Raw genomic sequence first — 24,511 nt, forward strand, 5'->3', positions numbered from 1 at the left:
GAACTTAAAACAAAGCAGGCTTCAGCCACTCCTTCTGACTCTTGGGAATTGCTCAAATATTCTGTTTTCTGAGGAAGAGAACATTGGAGTGTATCCACGGACTTACCTCAAATAAATAACTCCCCACATGTAGGTACGGAACCACATAGCAGTACCAGAGTTAGCCTGGTATTTGCGGATCAGGATGGGATGAGGGACAGGAAGTAGCCCCACCAATGTGCCATGTTGCAAGAATTTCAGAATCTCAGACTCGTCTGTGAGGCCCCTGCAGATAGAGAGAACACATGCTCTCATATCTTAAACTATCTCTGGTGCTAGCAGAAAAAAGGATACAAATGTTTTGCTTCTTTTAAAGCACATACATTCCTCTTATACAAATAGACAAGGGTGATCATGAGAATGCATCAGGAATTCTCTAGAACTCTCAGGAATTCCTATAGGATGTATCAATGAGAGTCTATCACATGTAAAAATGGCCAGAGATAACAAGGAACATCATCCTACAGTTCATGACTGCATGTTCTCTGACTTTCTTGGCTATTTATTGCCGAATGTGCTATCCATGCTCCAAGCACTCCCTAGCCATCAACGGTGACTCTTTCCCCATCTCTTGCAGAAATGTAAGCAGAGGGGGAGTCGTTATCACTACAATGATACCTTTAGTACCCTGATAAGGAAATCCATATCAATTTACAACTTCCCAAAATGATACCTTTAGTACCCTAATAAAGAAATTCATATCACCTTACAACTTCCCCAAAATAGGAGACTTTAGACACGTACTTGTCAATGCAAATCTTCTCTACCTGGGGAACTAGGACTTGTAAGAGCCGCATGATTGTCTGTAAGGGCAGCTTTGATTTCCAAGATACCACCTGCAAAGGGAAAGAGTAGCAGATAAGATCAGAACTTTTGAAAGACAGCATCACATATCTAACAGGGAGAATATATTTATTCAGAATATACCAAGTATCCCAACTTAGGTAGCCTTGCATATGCAGCAAGGGCAATTACAACATTATTAGGAATTTCAGTAGTAGGATAGCTTTGCTAGATGACATCTAGCTTTGCAATGTGAAGATAAGGGCATACAACTACAGTCAAACTCTGAGTCAAAATGAATTATTTCCAGTTCTGTAAGTTCCAGTAAAATGTTTTCACTGCCTCATGGCTCATTAACACACACAGGGTTTCTGTGAAATGAATGATTGCACTCTATTTTGTATACAAGAATGAAGTCTCTGAATATAAGCACACAAGTTAGTTTTCAAAAAGAAAATTACTGGTGTGGGGGGCATTTTTGGAACAGCAGGGTAACCTCTTTACCCCTCCACTGCTGGGAAAGAAGAGCCACAAGCAACAACAGGGAGAAATCCTCCTATCATTTAGAATTAACACAGAGCAATGCTGTCATGATTCCAAGCCCCCCTGCCGATATGAGACAATAAAGTTGACTGCTGTGAAATCCACAAAGCTTTATTCAACAAACAAGCATCTCTTCTCACCTGAAGAGTGTGTGAATGCTAGGAGCTATGCTTTATGCTTAATTTGACTAACAAAGCTAGGCTGTTGCCTTCAATTCAAGCAGGGCTGTTCCCAACATTCCAACAGACACTTTTCATCAGGGAGGGTCTTTCTTGAGAAGCCTCTCACAAGCCGCTGCCCTAAGAGACTGCCTCCCACCTCCTTTCAACTCCACCCTCTTGATCCTGTGGCAGACTCTGGGATTTGTCAAGTTTGATGCAGCATTCCCCTCTCCCTCAGAGAGAGGGGGAATGGTCTCTGGGCCATCTGCTGGAAAGAGTCGTCCTTAACTCCTGAAGAGTCTTAGAGAATCTCCTCTTGTGCTTCCTGTGTTGGCTGGTAAATTTCTGGTCCTTCTTCTTCTTCAAATTCTGAGTCTGGTTGACCCCCTGCAACCCCTTCCCCCACACTAGGGAGAACAAGCCTGACAAATCTTGCCATTCAGGCAGACAGAATAATATAGACTTACAAGAGCCTAAGCTCCAAGATTTCTCTTCCTTGCACCCCTTATTAATTCAGCAGAAGCTGAACTAGGGTTGTTTTGGGTCAATTAGAATTAAAGCGACAGGCACAGATAAATTAAAGTGCTATGTGCCTCAGAGCTTATCAGAGCAGCTGCATGTCCTGATCCCTTTCACGGCTTGCATGATGGAATGGGGAAAGATATGTGCTGCTGCCGCAGGGGCCTGAGCAGAGAATTGTAAGCAGGTGCTACACTTTTCAGCCCCCATGATGGATCACTATGGTTTCTATTCCCCCATCATTGCTCTCTTCATTACTGAATGGAGTAACAATTGTAATGAACTTTGCACGTGTGATAAAAAGCTAGTAATATCACAATTATTAATTGTTAACAAACAACAGTTTCCAGCTTCACTCACCCATTCAGGAGTTGGATTCCACTGCCCAGTTGTGGATACACTGGACAGACGCCGTCGATCCCGCTTAGGCTGTGAGGATTCCTAAGGAGAAGACACAAACTCATTGCTTACCCACTCCCAAGCATTCCACTGCTGCCTGACTAATTCAAATGTTATTTAATTGATGGTTAAGTGGCAGGATAAACTTGAAATGAAAGACAAGTACATGATTGGGAAGCAGAAATGAGGAAACAAATACAAAGTAGTCCCAAATTACAATTGTGGTTTCCCCCCAATATAATCTTTTTCATTCATGGGGGGTGGGGAGGTATTTTGTTTTTTAATGTTTCTCATGTTTCTTGAATGTTTTTCATATTTGGGGTTTACACTTCCAGATTAAGGTGTAGAGATCTAACAGCTGTGTCTTAACATCTATCATAGATTTGTCTATTGACTATATCGAACTAAACACAATACTAGGAGGCTTTCAGTCCGTAAGATGTACTGCGTGGTCTTCTGTACTAGACATTTGATGCTTTGCTCTACATTAAGCCTCCACAGCAGCAGCACCCATGGGACAAGGCTATACTTTAGCATCCACATCTAGGTGCTTCAAGCTGGGTAGGTGCAAAAAACCCTCACTGATATCATTCATCTTCAAAAACACTGAAATCTCTAAACCTACAAGATTTTAATGTTGTTTATCTAGGAAGCAAACAGGACACTGGAAGTTCTCTAACTTTGCTGCCTCTGGAAGTTATTTATTGTTGCTGTATTTACAATTACAGCAACTTTATGGTTTATAAGCTCAGAGACTAGTATCACCCCTACAATAAAATTCCTAAAATAAATCCATAAAAATACCTGCTTTGGGCCCCACTTATGCCCTCTCCCAACCCCAGATCCTGAGAAACTACCAGCTGACACATTAAGAGGTTATTGCAGCATAATTCAATGCAGTTGACACAACAGTGCGTGATACAGAAATAGTTGCTAGATTGTTCCCACTGATAAGGAGAAATAATTTGAGTTTAACAACTAGATCTGAAACTCCATTGTGCAATCAACAAATGCCAGTTTGTTTTTGTTCTGGTGAAACACCAATCAGGGTTGGGTTATAAAAAATAAATCCCACACTAGGAACATCCCCCAGAGCACCATTAAATCCATTACTACAAAATGGAAAGAACATGGCACAACCGTGAATCTGCCTAGAGAAGGCTGTTCACCAAAACTTAATGACAGGTAAGAAGGGCATTAGCCAGAGAATCAGCCAAAAAGCCAATGGTAATTCTGAAGGAGCTGGAGAGATCCAAAGCTGAGATTGGAGAAACCGTCTATGGGACAACTATCACCTGGACACCACAAAGCTGGGTTTTATGGAAGAGTAGCAAGAAAAAAACCCATTGCTGAGGAGGAAAAGAACATATCAAATTCCATTCGGATTTTGCCAAAGGGCATATGGGAGACACAGGAAACATGTGGTAAAAGGTTCTCTGGTCTGATGAGACAAAAATTCAACTTTCTGGCCTTAGCATAAAACGCTATGTGTGGCGCAAAGCCAACAGGGCTCATCGCCCTGAGAACACCAGCCCCACACTGAAGCATGATGGTGGCAGCATCATGTTGTGGGAATGCTTTTCATCAGCAGAGACTGAGAAGCTGGTCAGGATTGAGGGTAAGATGGATGGAGTCAAATACAGGGCAATTCTAAAGAAAAACCTGTTTCAGTCTGCAAGGAAACTGGGACTGCAGTGGAGGTTCACCTTCCAGCAGGACAATGACCCTAAACATACAGCCAAAGTTACACTGGAGTGGCTTAAAAACAAGAACCTGAATGTCTTATAATGGCTCAGTCAAAGCCCAGACCTCAGTCCAATTGAGAATTTGTGGCAAGACTTGAAAATTGCTGTTCATCAACGGTCCCCATTCAACCTGACAGAGCTTGAGCAATTTTGCCAAGAAGAATGGATAAATATTGCAGGATCCAGAAACGCAATGCTGGCAGAGACTTATCCAAAAAGACTCACAGCTGTAATTCCTGCCAGAGGTGCTTCTATCAAGTATTGACTCACGAGGGTAAATACTTATGCAACCAACAAGTGACAGTTTGTTTTTGTTTATTTAACTTTTGTGCCACAATAAAAATATTTTGCACCTTCAAAGTGTTAAGTATGTTGTGTAAATCAAATGGTAAACATGCCAGTTAACTCCATTTTAACTCTAGGTTGTAACACAACAAGTGAAAGGGGGGTGAATACTTATGCAAGGCACTGTATGCCTCTAAACTCATTTTGGATTACTTTACTTTCTGCACACGCCTTTGGTATGGGTTTAGTGGATTTAATGTGAAAGGCAATGCAGTCCTTGGATTGCCTGGGTATGAAGCACCGATTATAACACTAGATACTATTCTGAATCATTCAACGCTGACGTTTTCAACAAGCAAAACCTAGCCACACAAGAACAGCAAGTCAGCCTTACCCCACTCCAAGATTCTGTGTCACTGACAATGCCAAGGGGGCTGCCTTCTGCTGGAGACTCTGAAGACTCTGGCTCTAGGGAGCGCATTGTCCCATCCTCTGATACCTGGGATTTCTCTGTGAGTTTGTCGATGCCTGGATTTTTGAGAGACAGCATTAGGACGAAACTTAGCAAAACCTAAACGGGGATCAGCAACAAGATTTTAGACCAAAGATAAAATTCCAAGTGTTTATCTTTCTATATATTACATTCCTCTTCTCTTTCTAGAGCATAATGCATGTCTTTCTAGGGAAGGGTCCCTGGGAAGTGAGAATTAAGCTTAGGCTCTAAGGAACCAAGAAGTGTTCACCTATATATTTGATTATTTGTGGATAACTTACAAAACAACCCAGTTCAAGTGAACACAGATCAGTCCCTTCAAGTTACAACAGTTTTTTGTGGTCAACTTTGTTCAAACATAATTAAAAAAAAAATCCAAATTCTTCGAGGTGAAGAATACTTCACACATTTCCACAATGTAACCAGAAAAATTAAACTGCATATAAAATAAGGGACTCATGAAAAAAACGATTACTTGCCATTTCATACCATGAAATTAAGATTCTTTCCCTGCAAGAACCCAGATCCTTCTCTTTGTCCATCCAGAACAGACATCAAAGACTGAACCAATTCAACACCTTGAGCTGAATTTACCCCTTATTTAAGCTTCCATACAACAAACTGGACTGACCTGGAGTTGCTACTAAGCTGGCCTTCAGCGTCCCCGGCTCAGCAGGTGCAGCTGGCCGGGACCCTTCCATGGACACTCCCTCTTGGGAGTTGGTGCGAGATATAGGTTCAGGAGCTTTCTTTTTGCGCTGCAAAGCTTTCTGGATGGACTGCAAGTCAGTAGGCAGATTGGCCAGCTGATGGAACACATTTCGCTTGCGAATAATGGCATACACCAAATTGGAATTGCCTGTGTAAGTACAGCAAGAAGAGGAAAGAAAAAAGACATATAAAATTTATACCATCTTTATTGGGGGGGGGGGGGAGAAATAAAGTGAACAAGTCCAGTAAATAAGCAAGGGGATGTCATGAGGCAAAAAGAAACTTACTTACAGTCCAGAAGCAAGACAGCACAAATATTTAAAGCTGTACTTAGATTTACATGCTAAGGCAAGAACTTAACATCTTTTCTCTTTTCTTAATTGTAGAAACAAACTCTATCCCACAAAGCTAGAGCACAGTTCTGGAACTGTTACTTTCCCCCAAGTGACTTGCTCTATATCAAATAGGTCAAGGCACTTAAGCTAATGAAGAACAAATTTGTACGGTCAGCTACAAAAGAACTATGGCTGCTTGGGCATTATTTCAGGAGCAATTTCTACAGGATTCCCTGGTTGTTACTGCCAATAAATTAATTACTTTAAAAAATAGAATAAAAGAAAGAGGACTATTGTCCAGCATGCAGAATTTGGGTTCGAGATATTTGGCTATTATCTCAGTAACACTTAGGCATAAAGTGAAAGCTGCAGTAACTCGCATCAAAAAGTTCTGCACGAACAAGGGAAAAAGTAGATTACAGTACACAGTGGGCCAGTTTGCACATGGTGCCACAGTGGATTGCAGCACATCTGGACAGCCATTTTGAATATTGAACCCCCGGTGGAGTGTTCCCATGGTTTGTTGTGTCGTCTGAACCTCGGTGACAGGGGTTGATTGAGGGTTAAACAATCCTCAAATAACCCTACACCAGACTATGGGTTATGGACACAACAAGCCCTAGCTGGATCTTGAATTGGCAACATGGTACCCATGGGCACTATAGCTCATTGTGGCTTAAATAAGCCCCGGAGCGCTATATTGATGAGGTGAACCAGGTCACTGTATATCAGAAGTGCCACCAAGTACTGGCAAAATGTGTTAAAGACAACAGAGGTCCTTCTATTAGCAGCTGAAACTATCAAAAAGCTATTACTCTGGTGGTGGTGGTGGTTTTTAAAGTCTCTTCCACTTAAAAATGAAAAGAAAAAGGATGGGACTAACTCACATAGTAAATCCAAGTAGTTCTCAAAATGAAGCAACAGATATCTAGCTCAAATGCCAGTGAAAATCAGAGTTTACTATTAGGGATAGGAAATCTAGGATGGGGTGGGGTGGGGAGGAAGATGGAAACTTGCATCATTTCTATCATGGATAATGGAGAATGATCAGCTTATATACTTAAAGTAATGCATTTCCTGACATGTTTATTATTGGCATAAGTTATCAAAAAGGTATATAGGGCTGGCTTATTGTTTAGCAACTCACCATCAAACTGATATTGGATGATGTTATTGAAAACCTCCAGCAAAAAGAAGACAAGATGATGGTTCTGAACAGTGGAGAAGAGGAACCAGGTGGTTGAAAAGGCTTCCAACAGGTGCAGAAGTTTGTTAGCCGCTACCATGGAAAGAGACTTCAAGTATGGAGATACTGGAGAAAGGGAACAATAAAAATTAGGAATGGGAACAGACAATTAGGGAAATCAAACTCATTAAAGGCTTGAAATGTCCATTATAATTAATCATACAGCATTGACAGTCTACAGGGCACTTGAGTGAGTTTCACAACTGAAAAAAGAGAGGTCCCCCCTGCCCCATCACCATCCCAAAGAGATTACAATTTTGTAACTTTTGATAGTGGGGAATGCAACAGAGGCAGGGGGCTTCTTTAGATTAAGGGGAAATCGCATTGCTTTACCAGGGCTTTGCTTCCTGCTTCTCTTGTGCAAATATAAATTGTGCATTACATGGACAGAGAGGGGCAACCACATGGTCTATAACTGAAAACTTCCCCTTCTCCTGGTGCTCATAGCCTTGAATGGGTCAGTGCCCTCTAGTGTGTGCTTTGTAGCGCAACTTCGTCTGCCACAATATTTCAGATGAATCAGGATATCTGGGGTGGGTGGGTTTAGAATGGAATAACCGGTGGAAGGCACAGGAGACGTGAAGGAACTTGATGTCATCAAAAGGACCTGTAAACTTCCGTGAGTGGCCAGTCACAAGCCTGCCTTATTTCGCTCCTGTGTAGAGCCACAGGAAGAAGCAAGGATAGCAAGGGATGAATATGAGCAGATGGGGGTAAGAATTACACCAAAGACTTGACAGAATAAGTGAGTTTGAGATGGTGCTTATTCACTGGTCTCAGCCCTTTATGAAAAAAATACTAACTATGGTATTTTAGAACGATAGACCAAATAAAGGCCAAAGGTTGGATTTTGTATTAGCAAGTAGGATTCCTTCAGTAGAAACTTTCCAGACTAGGCAAAGTTTGGGATAAATTGGGATAAACAGGTTTACACTTAATGTTTAGGAATGACTGATCAACTGCAGCAAGAAACTCTTGTGTTGTGCCTCATTCTGAAGGCTTAGTTTAGGGGTTCCAGGTACAAATTTCATAAAAAGGGGAAATAGCAGAATTGTAGTGTCCAATTACACTGAATTCAACAGCTGTTATCTTCTGAAATAGAGAACACATCTTTTATATGGAGGTATGTTACAAAATAAATCAGTTCAGACAACCCTACTTTAGTCCTGACCATACTCTTTTATTGGAAGTTTTAAAACTGTTAAATCATTTTTAGCTTATTAGTAAGTGCTGAACTGAGAAAGGTGCAAATGTTAATAATACATTAAACAACTTCAGTCAATATAAAGAAACAGCACCACCAAAGATTCTATGGACTACTTCCCCATGGGTAACAAAATCTATATTCCAACCCTCTTAAACAACTGTTGCATCATATTGGTGAAGATCGCTAATGCCATCTACTGCAGAGAAGACAGTATTGCAGCAGCACCTTGTCAGCCCACATAAAACTATTTTGAAACTCGTTGATGAAACATAGCATATCTCAAGCCAGACTGAGAAAAGTGAACAACTGAATGGACATAACATCTGCATCTATTCTCCATGCATACCTCAGATCAGGAAAATGCTGCTGCATGACTTGCTACCAACATTTTTTTTAATGGTGGTTTAAATACAAATCTCAATAGTTAGGGCAGGGTGTCGCCTTAGTACAGGCAGCTTACCATTCACAATGATGGTAAGGAGGCAGTCAAAAAGGGGCTGCAGCCGCTGGTGCCCACTGGTGATGATCCTGTGAAAGACCTGGAGCATGGAATGAAAGTGAGTAAGTGAACTAGAGAGATAGGAGTTAAGATGTTACAACTTGGAACAAGGTTCACTGTAGGTCATTGCGACCATCAGAAGGAGCGCTTCCGATGGTGCTGCAGGTTCCAGAGGTTCACCGCAGGAGAACTCATAACAGGGAATTTAGGGTTGCAGCACCCACCCTCTGGAATTCACTCCCTATTAACATTAGGCAGGCATCTACAGTTTTAACTTTCAGGCACCTGCTTAAGACCTACCTCTTTAAGCAAAGTGTTCCATGAAGTGTGACCCAGCCAGTTATAACTATAGTTGTATTATTCAACTATGATTATTTTATTGGATTTTATTGGTTTTTTAATTATCATTATCATTTTAACCACTTTGATCATTTTATTGGCAAATGGGATACAAATCTGTAATAAATAAATAAAACTTCTGTAGTGGTGTTCATCATCATGCAATACCTGACATTATTCAAGTCTGTCATGAAGCAGAGAATATATTAACTGCCCACCTCTCCCAAAATATACTCTTCTTGATTCTGATTAGAAAGGCAAAGGCACTACAGAAACGGCCACACTCACAATGATTAGAAGATCTGCGTGCGTCCCTGTAAATACAGGGATATCCATTGGTACTCGTACAGAATACGGCTTGTTCAAGCGAACCCCAAAATTTCTCTCCCCACTCAGTAGTAATAGGATGAAGACACCAATATGCATAAGCCCAACTCGAGCTGTAGAAAGAATAACAGTGCTGAAACTCACTCACTGAAATGACCAAAAGAAACAACCTGAAATTTTAAAATAAAGCAAGACTAAAAGTGAAAACAGAGCATAAATGAATTTCCAGTACATGGACACTACTACAGTAGCCCTAAAGAAGAAACTAAGGATCAAAATGACCTGTAGTGCTGCTTGATACCCAAGCAGTTGGGTAGTGTGATCCTCACTATAAGTAGAACCATAATGTACACTAATAATGGCACTGAAAATGGGGATTGACGGCCAAACCAGATGTGATGGGACAGCCGGACATATTTATTTATTTAAAGAATTTCTTATCTGCTGTTCATTATAAAATAATCCCAAAGTGGGATATAAACAATAAAGTGCTGTAAAGTAATACAACATTGACAAAACCATAGTCAAAAGGGGAGAACAGTAAGAGATAAATAACTCAGTGCAGCAAAAGAAAAGATTCAATCCGTGCTTGATTAAACAAATAGGACTTTAAACTTGTAAGATGTGGTGCCACATATATGAATGGGGAGGAAGTTCTGCATCCAGAGTACCTGTATGGAAAATATGTATTTACATGTCTTCCCTGTTCGCGTATGAAGGAAGGGGTGAACAGGCTTTGGGGGGAAAACATGCCTGAGAGGAGCTAAGCCCCCTCCTGCCTCACCTCATTGTGCGCCATTGCACTTCTTCCATGGCCCAGCTCCACTACTAGAAGTGAGCCAAGCTGAAAATATGCTCGAAACACTGAAGCATAAGCAGGGTAAGGTGAGAGGGGGCTTAGCACTTTTCACTTGTGCAGTCCTTTTCACGTTAAGGGAAAAAATGAAAAAAGACGACAGGTATCACAAGCCCCCATTTTATTCAGGATCAGAGCAGACATATAAATAAATACACATGCTTGCCCATCTAGTTTGGCCCTATGGCTTCATCTAGAATCTCTAAAATAATTATGGCTGATCCCATAAAAACACAATGAAACAATTCATGGATTTCATTTGATTACATTAGCCTGGCCCCTGGAGTCTGTGAACTAAAGATACCCACCTCTCTGGCATATCCTAATGTAACACATTCACCTTTTCTTTTCTAGCCACACCTTTGGAGTTCCCAGATCTCCAAAGAGATCTGGAATTATATTGTATTTTATATTATGGTTTTATAATGTTGTTTTATACGTTGAATGTTTTCAATTTTTGTGAACCGCCCAGAGAGCTCTGGCTATTAGGAAGTATAGAAATGTAATAAATAAATAAATAAATAAATCCCAGTTGCCAATTGAGCAGCATTGGGATACAGCACTTGCAATCTTACCCAATGTTAGCTATTAGCAGGGGGAGGCTGTTTGTGATGGCACCTACAGTTATGTGAATGCAAACTGGATATTTCTGGCTTCCCACTTTCTCTTCCCACCTTACTTAAGGTGACTTTGGCCTACCTACAGCTACATCTGTGGAATTATTCCCAGTATGAGACAGCCAATCAGAATTATTGCCTAAGTGTACAAGCAAACCATTTCAGTCCACGTTTTGAGAACTTACATTGATCTGCTCTGGCATCATTAAGGAAGAAGAGAATTGGCACCAGGATGTCTAGGACATCACTACTCTTCAGCACAAAGAAGAGAAATTTCTGAAATGGAGAAAGAAGAATTGAAGTCCTTCATACAGTTTTTCTTCTCTAAAGTGTCAGGGCACATGTAGTGGCCTGAGAAAATGCTACCATGAAGCTGTGTCTATAGAGAGGAAATCATGCAAACTGGTCTGCTAGTTTTTCAGTGACTTCATGTTTCATAACTGTAGTTTGTGAGAAGCTTGATGGGACAAACAAAAATGAAGAGCTTCAGCTATTGGGAGGTATAGAAACATAATAAATAAACACCTATACACACTTATGTGGGAGTAAGACCCATTGAACTCAACGTGATTATTTCTGAGTAGATATGGATAGGATTGCACCTTTAGTTCCATGCTTGTTATGTTAAATGTCTTGAACAACAAAGCATGCACTGCAAGTAATTTCTCTCTGATATGAGGAAATCAGGAACCAGATGGAAGCATAATTGCAGAGTGTTTTTTTTTAATAGATTGCTTTCAGATGGAGGCTTTTCAGGTATGCAGATTCAGCATGCCTGACACCTGGAGCCTACACAGAAACTGGGTTCAGACCCAGGCAAGTCCAATGGCATATCAAGAGATTAGCAGCATCAGCAAGGGTGGCAATGCCCCAAACAATCACCAGTGCATGAAATCCGTGTATTAATTGAGACCGCTTTCCTTCATTAACCTCTCCTGCCTTTCAGTTTAGTGCTACAATGATAAACCAGCCATAGGCAAAACTGCCATCTGAACAAGCCCACAGTCACTCAGATTCACCCATCTCTGTCGCTCATTCTGTTTCAACAGGCACTGATCCTTCTTCCTCATCCCCCACCCCACTTTGACTCTTTAGCAGCACCAAGCCGATATGCACCTTATTGAAATCACAGAGTTTCCAGAAGAGAACCAGGAGTTCCTGATGGAATTGAATCTTTTTGGTAGAGTTTGGCAGGTAGGTTTGAAGCAATGGATTGGAGAGGAGACGAGCCACTCCTTTCAGAATGAACTGGAAATCCTGCCAATGCAGAGAATGTAAAAATGAAACACATTGTATGGAGGACCTAAGTTTGCACAATAAGCAGTCAAAAGGAGAATATGGCATATTACCTCTTCTCTGTGTATCCTAGACAGGTAATTTACAAACAGGTTTTCTGGTCCTGGAGGCTGCATCAAAAGGAAGTTGAGTTAGTGCTTCTTAACATTTACTTCATACCACTAAACATACCATATGAGCATTTGTTGCATGTATGAAGCTCTTTGAATTCTCTGACAGGTGACATTTTCACCAGATTTGTCAGAAAATTCTGACTGTCAAGGATCTAATGGCCACTTTCAATCTCAGGGAAATCAAGAAAAAGCATCTTCAGTCATTCACAGTCCAAATGTCACATACACAAAGCAAAGTTTCAATGCACTACATGTATATTTTAATTCTGTGGTGGCAATGGAAAAGATTGTTTTCATGTGAGCATACATATATTCCAGAGGAGAATGCAATGCCATTCCTTTCTTCTGTCAGCCTCGTGAATAAAAACTGAAGCTCCTTTGGAATATACCAGGGACTTTCAAGTTTTATTTTGGCCATCTTCCAACCAAAATGTCTCATCAGTAACATCACTACTAATGGTCTAACATTTTATGTCACTTCTTCACCTACTCACCAACACTTAATTCCTCCTCACGTCCAGCCTCACAGTTGTCCCCTACATTTCCCACAGTACCTACAAATACTGCAAAATTCTATGACAATTCTATAACCAGAAGGTTGCCCATTATTTATTTCATGCCATCAGTGTAAATGGCACCTTACAAAGTTAAATAGCCGAAATAGCTCCCTGCTCCCAAAGAGCTTAAAAATGGGGAAACAACAGAAAGAGTGAAGCAGGAATGTAGGGAAATATAATTAGGCCTATTTGACTTCTTCCTCTGCATTTATAAAATATAATACAGGATTTGGAATAATATGAGAAAAATTCTAAGAACAATAAGCTTGCATGCCAAATCCAGTCAACCAGGGATAAATAATGCACAGAGAAGAATTTGATGCCAGAGTTATGAAAGCACTTCACTTTCTAGAAGGCAGCAGCCAGCTGGATGAACATTACAAGGGCAGACACCTTCCATTCTGAGGATGCAACCTACATCACTGTTGGTGACCAAATGTTTTCACATGAATGCATCAATAGACTGGGCTACTTTAGACTAATTCTAATTACGTGAGAAATGCTGTTAACTTTTTTTAAAAAATTACTTGCACACAATGTATATTATTTATTTATTCATTTATTTACTCTACATTTCATGTCTGACAAGAGCTTGCATTTTATAATTAATAGGTGTTGAGCCATTTCCCAACTTAATCCACTCTATAGTCTAACTTTAAGCAAGTTCAATTGGAACTGCACATTACATGTAGTACAGTGATTCTTTTCCTCAAGGCTCTCTTTTATCAAGTAGCTTCAGACCAAGCATGGTCTGAGAACTGAGAAGAGGAATGAGTAGGGTTCTGTATCTTTTATTTCTTGGGAAGAAAAGCACTGTGGCATGGGGTGTGATTTTGAGCCAACCGTGGCTGGTTAAAAAAAGTTTAAACATCTCCTGCTTCTCCCCTTTGCTCAATCTGAAGCTACCTGCAGGTGCTTTACCTGAAAATGAATGCCATGGGGGAGGGGGCAGAATCATGGTGCAATGTATAATGTATAGTATCGCCTTTAGGGGAGAATGCAAACTATCTGGGCCTCACACAGCATGAAGGGAGATTCAGTGACTAGTTTGTTGATTTCTGTGAGAGACAGGTTTATTTTCTCCACAAGGCCACCCAGGCCCAGCCCTACATGGAACTATCTGAAGACTTGAGGTAGAATTTCTTTTTGTTAGCTATTTATTTTTTGTTCTATTATTGTTGTACTTTTCTTTTCAAATCAACATTTCATTATTTAAACTTAAACATGTAGTGTCATCAGACGAGCGTTTTACTGCACGCTCGCTAGTCGCTACTGCCCACTTACAGATGTTCATGCGCCCTTTAGATGATGTTCGCCTCCCACACGCCTCCTGCTCCTTTTGCTCATTTTTCCACCATAAAATAGACCCCTTTTAATCCGTCTTTTTTTAAGGAAACGGAATGTGCCGCCATTTCTTGCTGTGTGCAGGAAATGGCGGCGTGATATAAACAGCCCCTGAATGGGCCACATGGTTGTTACTGCTTCCTCTTTCTATCCCCGCGTAAAGAGACCATTTAATATTATGGGACAGCAGCAGGAGGCCATAGCGACGGTAGTGAAATGTGAAAATCCACCTTGTGTTCAAGACATACCACTCATATTTGGGAGTGTGACTGCCTATACTGCTTGATTTCAATATTCAAAAGAGCTTTATGCTAGGAGTTGGGTGTCTACTGGAAAGCCCTTCAGATTCATATCCATTCAGTTCATATCCATTCATATGCTCAGGTAAGCCCCTCCCACTATCAGGTCCCCTGAGTTACCTGGGTGGAAAGAAAAGCTTTGGTGGTGGCATCATAACCCTCACCCAGACCATCAGATTACAATTCTGTGTGGGTCTCAGAAGTGTACAGGACTGTCGTCATGATATACACATAAATAAAATAATATAAAACAGAAACACAATGGTCTGGCTAGAGATTTTAATTATTATATAACTACAATTTTTTCTAGAAAGAAAGAAACATCACTAACAGTACTTCCCCCTCCCCCCCATACTAGAAATGCAACTAAATCTGGGAGCAACTCACATCTGCATCATCCATGACTGTTCCAGTAGTAGTACCATCTACTGTGGGACTGGAGCTGGTGGAAGTGTCATAGTCCAATGTGACTATCAGGACTTGGACAGCCTGCTCCACCAGGGGTTCACGATAGTCCGAGAAGAGCAAGTGGTTGTAAGGGATCCCATAGCCCACCGGATCATAAGCACAGACGATATTCAAGAGGGAAGTGAACAGTGGTAGTGCGTGCCTGAAAGATGATCCAACATGCTCAAAAAGATGCACTAGAAAAAACTTTGTAATACTAAAAGCTTTCCAAAGAAAACCAGACTTTCGACAAGATGTGCGTTCCATTAACATTGATTCACCGCTGTATGAAAGAGTGGATACAATACCTACATGTTACGGTGAGATCATGAGTTAGTAAAGAGGAGAGAGGCAATTCATTTCAGGAATCCTCTGATTATTTGGGGTATTCTTTCTAGCCATTTGGAAAAATGAAGTAATATTCTATATGTGTGGCAGCATAAACGAGACTTGAACCATCCTTATCCTTACCTTTCCTCAAAACCATTCCTTAAGTGTTACTATTGCAAGAATATTGCATCCTATTGTAGTATATGGCAGTGCGAGTGCACTTAGCAATACACAACACAAACATATTCTAAAACGTATCAGATCTCTTTCCAAAAATATTTGCCCAAAACCATTTTCAGTAAATAACCAATGAAACAAAATCCATTAATACTGTGCAATTATTTATTTTACTGCTTCAAAGACAGGGGCCACCGACCATGGAAACAAACAAATGCTCATATTGCTCTAATTCTTCTCTAAAGGGGAGGGGCAATGAACACCAGCAAGTGTTCTTCTTCCCCAGCCAACAAAAAGCTGCCTTTTGACTATTTTTTTTTAAATTGAAAGCTATGCACAATCCCTCTCCAACACTTGCAGTGTCTGTATTACATCTTCTTTTTTAAGAACTGGCACTACTCCCTTCCATTACATGGGAAAAGGCATTACTGGCATTGGACTGGTGCTAGCAGAACCATTGCGCTAAGAATGAAGGTGTTTTTGAATAATCTGAGAAGGCACTTCTTTAAGTGCAGATAATAAAAGGCAAAACATTCATAAACAGTTGAGCTGTATATCTGTCATAGTTTAAATGCACACATAAAATGCTATCAGTGATTAATTTATCACACCAAAAATCTGGCTGTTTACTTATTTATCTATTTTATTTTATTTGTGTCATTTGTATATCACCCAATTAACAATGCCCTCTGGACAGTTAAAATAAAAATTCAAAACTGTTAAAAGAAACAGGACCGGCCCTACCATAAGGCAGAGTGAGGCAGTTGTCTCAGCCAACAGATTTTAGGTGCGTGGAACGGCAGCAAATTGTTATTTACTTTGTTTTCATAGTATTTCTATTGCTAGCAATGGGGACAGGTGCTTACAGGATTTTCTGCCTTATGTACAAAATAAGCTGTCTGTCTTAGGATACTATGCACTTTGACTTGGAGGCTGAGGTGCCATTTGCTGCTCTGCCTCAGGTGGCAAAATGTCTTGGGCCAGCCTGAAAACAATCATAATAAAACCAGCCATGCTACAAAATAACTACATAAAACCAACTGCACCAAAATATTAACACAGCAAAGTTAAATCTGTGAGGATGTCAAAATTATCTTAAAATACTTGGGAAAATAAAAAGATGTTCACCATAACATAAGCACCAGGCATGTTAATTCTACAGTTAGGGCACCACCACTGAAAAGGTTCTTTGGAAAACAAAATCAGTAGACTCTTCTAAAACATGAGTGGAAGTGGGATAAATCCAATCACCTAGCCTGATAAAACTGCTTGAGTAATTTTGAGAGGTGGGAGACACCAAGAGATTAACACAAGAGGGCAGCATTCACCAGGAATAAAGGATTATAAACCAGATATACAACAATCAGCAGTGGTCAGAACTGTCAAAATGCCAGTTTTAATAAATATTTGAGGATACAATTGGGAAATAGAGAGGGAGGGAGGGAGGGAGGGAGGGAGGGAGGGAGGGAGGGAAAGAGAAGATCTATCCAGAACACGATCTTGTACTTCAGAAATGGAAGTACACTCAACTTCAACTTACAGTAAGGGTAAAGCATACGTACTATTTGGGTAAAATGTGTAAGATATAAATCAAGTTAGACAAGTGCTGCTGTACTTAAGGCAGGCGTAGTGAAGCAATGGGAAACAAGTGAACAGTAGGTTTTGAAACACCCACAAAAGAAGAAGAACATGGAGATGATGATGATGATGATGATGATGATGAACCGCCCAGAGAGCTCCGGCTATTGGGCAGTATAGAAATGTAATAAATAAATAAAATAAATAAATAAATGATGATGATGATGATGATGATGATGATGATAAAGAGAGATGCCATATCTATTTAACCCTCTTAATAAAAGGATAAAAATGTCTGAATTAAACCAGAATTGCTCCAAAGTGTCCATCACATACAATCAACTACCTCTCACCTGTTCTCAGTGGAACAGAAGAATTGGACCCAGGGATTAGTGTTGCTGCTATCCGAGGAGGGGGGCAGATACATAACCTCTGAGAAACATGTCAGCAGGAGTTTCAACAGCTCTGACCTGAAAAACACAGCAGCAAGATATCCCAGCTGTAGTGATATACTTTGTATTGTATTCAGGCTGTATTGGAATTTACTACTTTTATCAGCATAATTTCCTCTGATCAAAGAAATAATTTTCTAGGAGTGCTGCTGCCTGAACTATCAGGAGCCAGTGGCCATAAATATATTCTCCTTTTTATTTATGCATTTATTTTAAAACATTTATTTATTTATTTATTATATTTATATCACTCCTTTTTTCCTCAAGGAAACCCAGACAACATACATAATCCTCTTTATCTGGATTTTTATCCTCACAGCAGCAAGCCTGTGAGGTAAGTTGTTGGTAGGTTGTTGGATTGAGAGTCTACGACTGGCCCAGAGTCACCCAGTGAGCTTCCATGGCCGAGTGGGGACTAGAACCCGGATCTCCCAACTCCAACATTCTAGCCACTACACCACACTGGCTCTAACCTATATTTTCTCCTAGCAGCACCAAGCTAACAACATCAAAATAATTGCCACTATTAAAAACTTATTTTCAATAAACACCACATAAAAACAGCAGCAGAAAACAACAATGCAACAGGAATCAAAATATATAACATATTTATAAGCAGAGAGAAACTAAAAACATCGAGTTAAAATCACATACCAAATACCTTCCCAAAAAGGAAGGTCTTTATCAGCTTCCAGGAGGTCAATGAGGAGGAAGTGAGATGGGAATCCCCGAGAAGGGAGCTCTCAGCAAAAGACTAGTCCCATCTAAGCATATGTCTAGGGTTGTTGGGACATACAAGAAAGCCTCCAGATAATTATCACAATTATCAGTGGATAGGCTCATACAGGAGAAGATGGTCTTTCAGTTATCTTGTCCTAAGCTATTCAGGGTTTTAAAGGTCATTACCAGCACTTTGAACTGTACCTGAAAATAAGTAGGAATCCAGTGCAGTTGTTTCAAGAAGAGATTCACTTGCTCCCTATACAAGGTCCCTGTTAACAATCGGGCTGTCATATTCTAGACCCATTGTAGTTTCTGAATAATCTTCAAAGATAGCCATCAGTAGAGCACATTACAATGAGCTAGATGTGATGCAACTAAGGCATGTGTCACCATAGCCAAAACTGTTCACAATGAACAGCTATTAGCACAGCAGCTTATTAAAATGGCAGGGTAGTATCTCCAGCTTGGCCCCATCCCAATCACAGAGTCCATCTCACTACAGAAAGCTAAATAATGACAGCAAGAGATAAAAGACAATGTAGCAATTGATATGGCCTTTGTATTAGCATTGTCAGTTCATGCTGTTTCATAAATTAATCCTGTCTTGGTTTTTTCATATCCTATCAGTCACCATCCAGACTGTGATCCTGAACAGGAAACAAAGGCTTCCTCTTTTCTGAAATTAAGGATCTTGAAACTTAATGTTTCCTAGCTTTCATTACAATAAGGATCTGAGCACCTAGAGTCCCCCATACCCATAATGGCTTACTGGGAGTGGAATCACACTTAACTGCATAGTGCCAATTGTTGTTTCTGTATCATTCAACCTTCTCTCTTTAGCCTGTCCTGAACATTTTCTAATAATCTCACCTGTTTAAATCATAAAAGAAGTTGGGTGATGGGGAATGGGCAAACCCAACACCAGCTTCCCAGATGTATTCACAGCTATCAATTGCGTGGATATCCTCGGCTGTATCCTGGAAAGGAAGGTAGAGAAAGAAACATCAATTGTAATTGATGGGAATGGATCTTCTTTTCATTTTTTTATTCAATTTACTTATTTTTAATATATATATATATATATATTATTTTATAATGAAATTCTATGGGAGTTAATAACATAGCACTCAGAATGTTGGGTGGGGGAATAACTGCCATGCAGAGGAAAAGCAGAAGCATAATTCCATGTGGAGGAAAAGCCAAGACATGTTTTCAGGAATAGTTTTGCATGACTAAGTTGTTTTTTCTTTTTACTGTTAAATTCCCTTTCTCATTCTTTAACCAATCTTCCTGAAATTTGCAGGTGATGTAGAATAGACAGTTCTTTTTGGCATGTGCAAATTTCAGGAAGATTAGTGAAACTCTTTCAAACTTATTCAGGTTAGAATGACCAACCCACCCACCCACGCCCGATTTCCATTTAACAATATGGAACCTTTATTCTACTGATCGCCTTAAGTAGGGGAGTCAAATTCTCTTTTGGTGGCATTACTCCCTTTACTATACCGCAATCAAATCACTAAGACCAATTTTGTGGGGACAAGCAGACACTAAAAGCAACGTTTTTAACTTTCCAGGAGCAGCTGGGGTAAATGGTGCCCGAGATTAACATGCTCAAATCGAGGTTGCCTGACATCATTAAGGAAAGTTATTTTAGTGCTTTAATTAAGCAAGTTCTCTGAGCTGTCCTTTTCCTGGCACATACAGATTCACATTGAAACTTTTGCCTAATGCTTCTGAAGTTCCATTATATAATGATAAATCTCACACATTAAAGCACAAAGGCAGGGCACCAGTTCGAGTGATTGGAACACATCCGGTTCTCCTGTCTGCTAAGTCACCATTACACAGAGCAAATCATGCTGGAAAAGAGTATAACTTCTAAGCACTCTCCAACTAGAACAGTTATGATCTCCCCAAGCAGCCAACAGTTCACTGATTTCTGTTATGCAAGGCTTCCTTGTGTAAATAATAAAATCAGATTTGCAAAGTTGTTCAGAACAAAACAAGAAAAAGGTCATGCTCAAGGTTTTCGAAATCTTTCTCAAATTCCCAAACATGCCCACAGCACACAAAGGCTGCCCACCCCTCTGTTATGCCCTCCTTTGTGGCCATCTGTTTTTGTCCTCCACCCTTTGTACCTCCCACCACGTTCAAAAGGTGAGACACTACCCAGAGGAATCTAGTTTGTATCTTGCACCAAATTCCCTGCTCCACTGCTGCCATTCCTTGCTTATTCTCTGAACAACTGTACAATAATACAAATTTTCAGCTTCCCCTGTAGCTCACAAGTGTGCAACTGTGCAGGATTGTTGTGCTGCAGAACCACAGTTTTAGTTTCACTTACAGCAAAAGAGAAATGCATCAGCAGCATTAAGGCCTTAGTATAGAAACTGCAATACATTTTCCAAACTAAAAACCAAAGTGTAATTCTCAAAATTTTAAATAGAAGCCTGAGGAACACAGTGCAAGGCACGCATCACTTACCCTTTTCACCAGGACTAAATACATGTTTTCACTTTCCCATTAAAACCTCTTTGATGAAGAGGATTGTTATACTGGCCAATCACAGATTATACTTCTGTATCTTAGGGTAGGTCTACAGTAAGTAATTCTGTTTTAAAAAACATACAACTAGCCTTTAAATGCCCATAGTAACTGGGCTGATATTTTTAAAATGTTTTTATGATGTTATTGTGTGCCACCTTAAGAGGGCTCCTTGGCCTTGAAAGGTGGCATAAAATACAGCAATTGGTAGATATTTCTACACGTGATTGTCACGTAAGTGCAGAATCCAGGCTTTATTATCAATTTTGTATTACAACATAACTTCGAAAAGTCAGAGTGGATGTTTAGAGGCCTTAAAGGGTTTTTTCTAATGACATGTGCTTAAATGCCTCATGAAAGATATTGCTGCTGAGCTAGCCTTGCCTCAAGTAGGTCAGAATGTCAAAGAAACAAGATGTGTACAGCCTCTCTCTCCAACAGTGGGAGAGTGTGTCTTTCCTAGAACGATCACAATGGTCTGAGATACAATCATGTGCCAATGTCACCATTTTAGTTACAGTTCACCAAGCAGTACCAGACCGTCCTGCCAACAACGTTCTTCGTACAGCCTCTACCAAGCGACTCCAATTTGGGCTTAGCAAAAACAGCAGAAGACCTTTCATGAAAGAAAGAAACTGCCTAATTTAGCAAAGCAGGGTGAAGATTAAGGCTGTGCCTACATCACTTACACCTCTGCAGCTTGGAACAGTATGAAGAAATAAGAGAGGCAGAAAGGCAGCAGGAAGAGTGTGGTGCCAAAAAGTCCACACCACGTTGTTTTAGATCCAGTGTGGATTCCCTAATACAATTACTGATGCTAAGAAAAAGTATTTTCAAATGTATCCCAAGAAATAGGAAGATACAGGTGGAAAATTCAGCATTAGTCACACAAAGTTCTACATACATGTCATTATTCTACAGGCAAGCTCTCTGCAATTTTGCCAGAAGCTCTTTGACTCAATGTGCTAAAGGTCATTTCCTTTCAACATATATAGATCCGTGCAATACTATTTGCCCATAAAGACTACAGGCTACAAGCACTCTTCCAAAGCTTGGCGATAGAGCCTAAGGACACCAGCAGCTTTTTTAAAGCCCTTGTGGTTTGTGTATTTAGTTATTGCATTTCCATTCCACTTTTCACCAAATGGCTTTAAGGTGTGTTACAATGTAAAACTCCAGAATATAAAAATACAATAATAACCCCCATAAGAAAATATATGCAAAGATAAATTTGTGGAATGCAGGATGTCCACCATGCTACATGCAAATGGTATATTAACTCTTCTAAAATGTATGTCCCAAATATTCAGATTATTTAAGGTCCTCCAGCATACTTAGGAATGCCAATTTTTGAACAAGACCCTGTAGCTGTCCCTTTGACAGCAGTTTGATCTGCTTCAATTAGCAAGGGATTCAATTAGCAAGTAAACTTCACTTAACGGCACAAGAGCAGGCTATACAATTTTTTTTGGCCAATTGGCAACCCTACATACAACATATTCTCCCAAAGTAGATCTTGATGCTCCAGAGTTGTCCATGGCACATTCGCAAGAGAAAGGCAGTAATTGAATCTGACGTGTCAGAATTCTACTTTGCCAATGGCAGCCTAACCTCAGTCTTTGATGGACCCAAGACAACCACCATTTTGCTTATTGGAAACTCCAAACTGATCAAAGCGATCCAAGTAATTACTTCGGAGTATACTGTAGGTGCATGCATTTTCAGTTAACATTTTGAGCAGGACCTTATTTGAAACTGAACCAGTTAGAATAGAACCAAAACAATAGATTGTTCAACTTACCACATTGTTTTTTCGATGGCTCTGGACAGTGAATTCTGGACAGAAGAGCAAATCTGCAATAGCCAGAAGTAATGACTCAGCAAGAGGCCTAGCATTTTCATCATCTTCGTCTCCCTGCAAATCATGAATAAGTTACAGCATTCTCAGTCTGAATCCAACACCCATTGCAGAGCAAAATTAAAACAATCATTTTTTGCTTTGTTTGTTAACCATGCTGGTAGTAGTAGTGATTGCAATGTGGAATTCAGTGAGGATGGATAAGGAAACAGCTGGGGAAGTATAAGAGACCAAAGACTACAAAAGCAAAAGAGAAAAGAAAAAAGAGTTGCTTCCTTTGGTTTCATTTGGAGATACACAAACCAACAATAATCAGGATTGAAATAAGAACATGAGCAGAACCCTGCTGGATTAGACCAAAGGCCCTGCATTCTGCTGGCACAATGGCCATCCAGATACCTATGGAAAGGTTACAAGCAGGATATGAGCACCATTGCGCCCTCCTGCTCATGTTCCCTGGAAACTGGTATTCAAAGGCATACTGTCTCAGATATTAGAGGTAATATATAGCTATCATGACTAGCAGCCATTGATAGCCTTATCCTCCATGAATTTGTCTAATCGCCTTACAGACCCATCTGGGAGCAGGATGGCCTTGAATCCACTGGATCCAAAGCCCCTTTGCCCTCCAATGAGGCCCAGAATCAAGCTTCCCCTCTACACCTCAGGTTGGTGTAATTAATTCCCTGTTGGAATTAATGGAGGATGGGAGAGAAAATGAAGAAAAGGCAAAATCATGCAACAGAAAGTAAGTATTCCCCATACACACTTCCTTCCTTAGCCAACATGAGTGAGCAGGGCTTTGCACCTTGCCCCCTACAACCCCAAATAACATTGCAATGCTCAAGAGGGTCTCTTTGGCAAATAAATAGCCCTGCAGCTGCTCTGCAATCCCCCCTCTGTCTTTGAAATTTAAAATCTCAAGACCTAAGCATTGCATCTCCTTAAGTTCACATGTACAGATGTGTTGTGTATATTCTGACTATACAACAGAATTCAGGAAAAGATAAAGGAAACCTGATGGATGGGGCAGGGTGGAATTTGAAAGTACACATTACCACTTCAAAACTTATGAGTCTGCAAAAAGACATCCAAATAATCCTGGATGGTAGGATGCTTGAGCACACAAACTTGTATAAAATACTTTTATTGAAATAAAAGTCTGGATGGGGAAATGGGGGAAATATGTCACAGCTAAGAAAGCTTTTTAAAAAGTCACAAATAATATGGTGTAAGAGCAAATAATAGAATATGATTATGGCTACTAGCTGTCATAATTGTGAATGGAATTTTCATGTTCAATGGCAATACACCCCTACTTACGGGATGCTATGTGCACACAAGGGATAGCCATCTCCATTCACACCTCCTACGTGAGTTTCCTAGGGCATCTGCCAACCAGTGTGTGTGTGTGTGTGTGTGTGTGTGTGTGGAAACAAATCAATGCTTATGTTTTACTACAAACTATGAATATAAAGTAGTTACTCTCAAGCAACCCCTAATCTACATCGCAGTTACAAAAGTTATGAATGCATTATCCCTGAAATAAAAGTACTGACAGCTTCATCAGATGAGCGTTTTATTGCATGCTTGCGGATTTTCACGGGTCCCTCTTACAACATCGCCTGCCTGCCTCTTCTAGCCTTCTTCGCGTGACAAAAAAGCAGCCCAGTAAGTCCAACTTAT

At 40.2% G+C, this 24,511-nt stretch overlaps 1 protein-coding gene across 2 annotated transcripts in view; it reads right to left on the reverse strand.

Annotated features, from left to right (window-relative positions):
- HID1 (HID1 domain containing) overlaps positions 1-24,511 on the reverse strand; it is a 46,895-nt gene that overhangs the window by 4,543 nt on the left and 17,841 nt on the right. Inside the window, exons 4-18 of one of the 2 annotated variants that reach the window (XM_063120258.1) lie at positions 22,769-22,882; positions 19,291-19,397; positions 17,599-17,715; positions 15,101-15,323; positions 12,454-12,510; positions 12,221-12,361; positions 11,290-11,380; positions 9,593-9,744; positions 8,927-9,005; positions 7,161-7,325; positions 5,599-5,826; positions 4,869-5,002; positions 2,406-2,486; positions 784-875; positions 107-265 (exon numbers count right to left, since the gene is read on the reverse strand). In XM_063120258.1, the coding sequence (XP_062976328.1) occupies positions 107-265; positions 784-875; positions 2,406-2,486; positions 4,869-5,002; positions 5,599-5,826; positions 7,161-7,325; positions 8,927-9,005; positions 9,593-9,744; positions 11,290-11,380; positions 12,221-12,361; positions 12,454-12,510; positions 15,101-15,323; positions 17,599-17,715; positions 19,291-19,397; positions 22,769-22,882 (1,940 nt within the window). Of the gene's footprint in view, positions 1-106; positions 266-783; positions 876-2,405; positions 2,487-4,868; positions 5,003-5,598; positions 5,827-7,160; positions 7,326-8,926; positions 9,006-9,592; positions 9,745-11,289; positions 11,381-12,220; positions 12,362-12,453; positions 12,511-15,100; positions 15,324-17,598; positions 17,716-19,290; positions 19,398-22,768; positions 22,883-24,511 lie in introns of those variants that run through there. The other variant, XM_063120259.1, reaches the window with a different exon arrangement.

Source organism: Elgaria multicarinata, chromosome 3 (genome assembly GCF_023053635.1).
Source record: "Elgaria multicarinata webbii isolate HBS135686 ecotype San Diego chromosome 3, rElgMul1.1.pri, whole genome shotgun sequence".
NCBI classification, from domain to species: domain Eukaryota; kingdom Metazoa; phylum Chordata; class Lepidosauria; order Squamata; family Anguidae; genus Elgaria; species Elgaria multicarinata.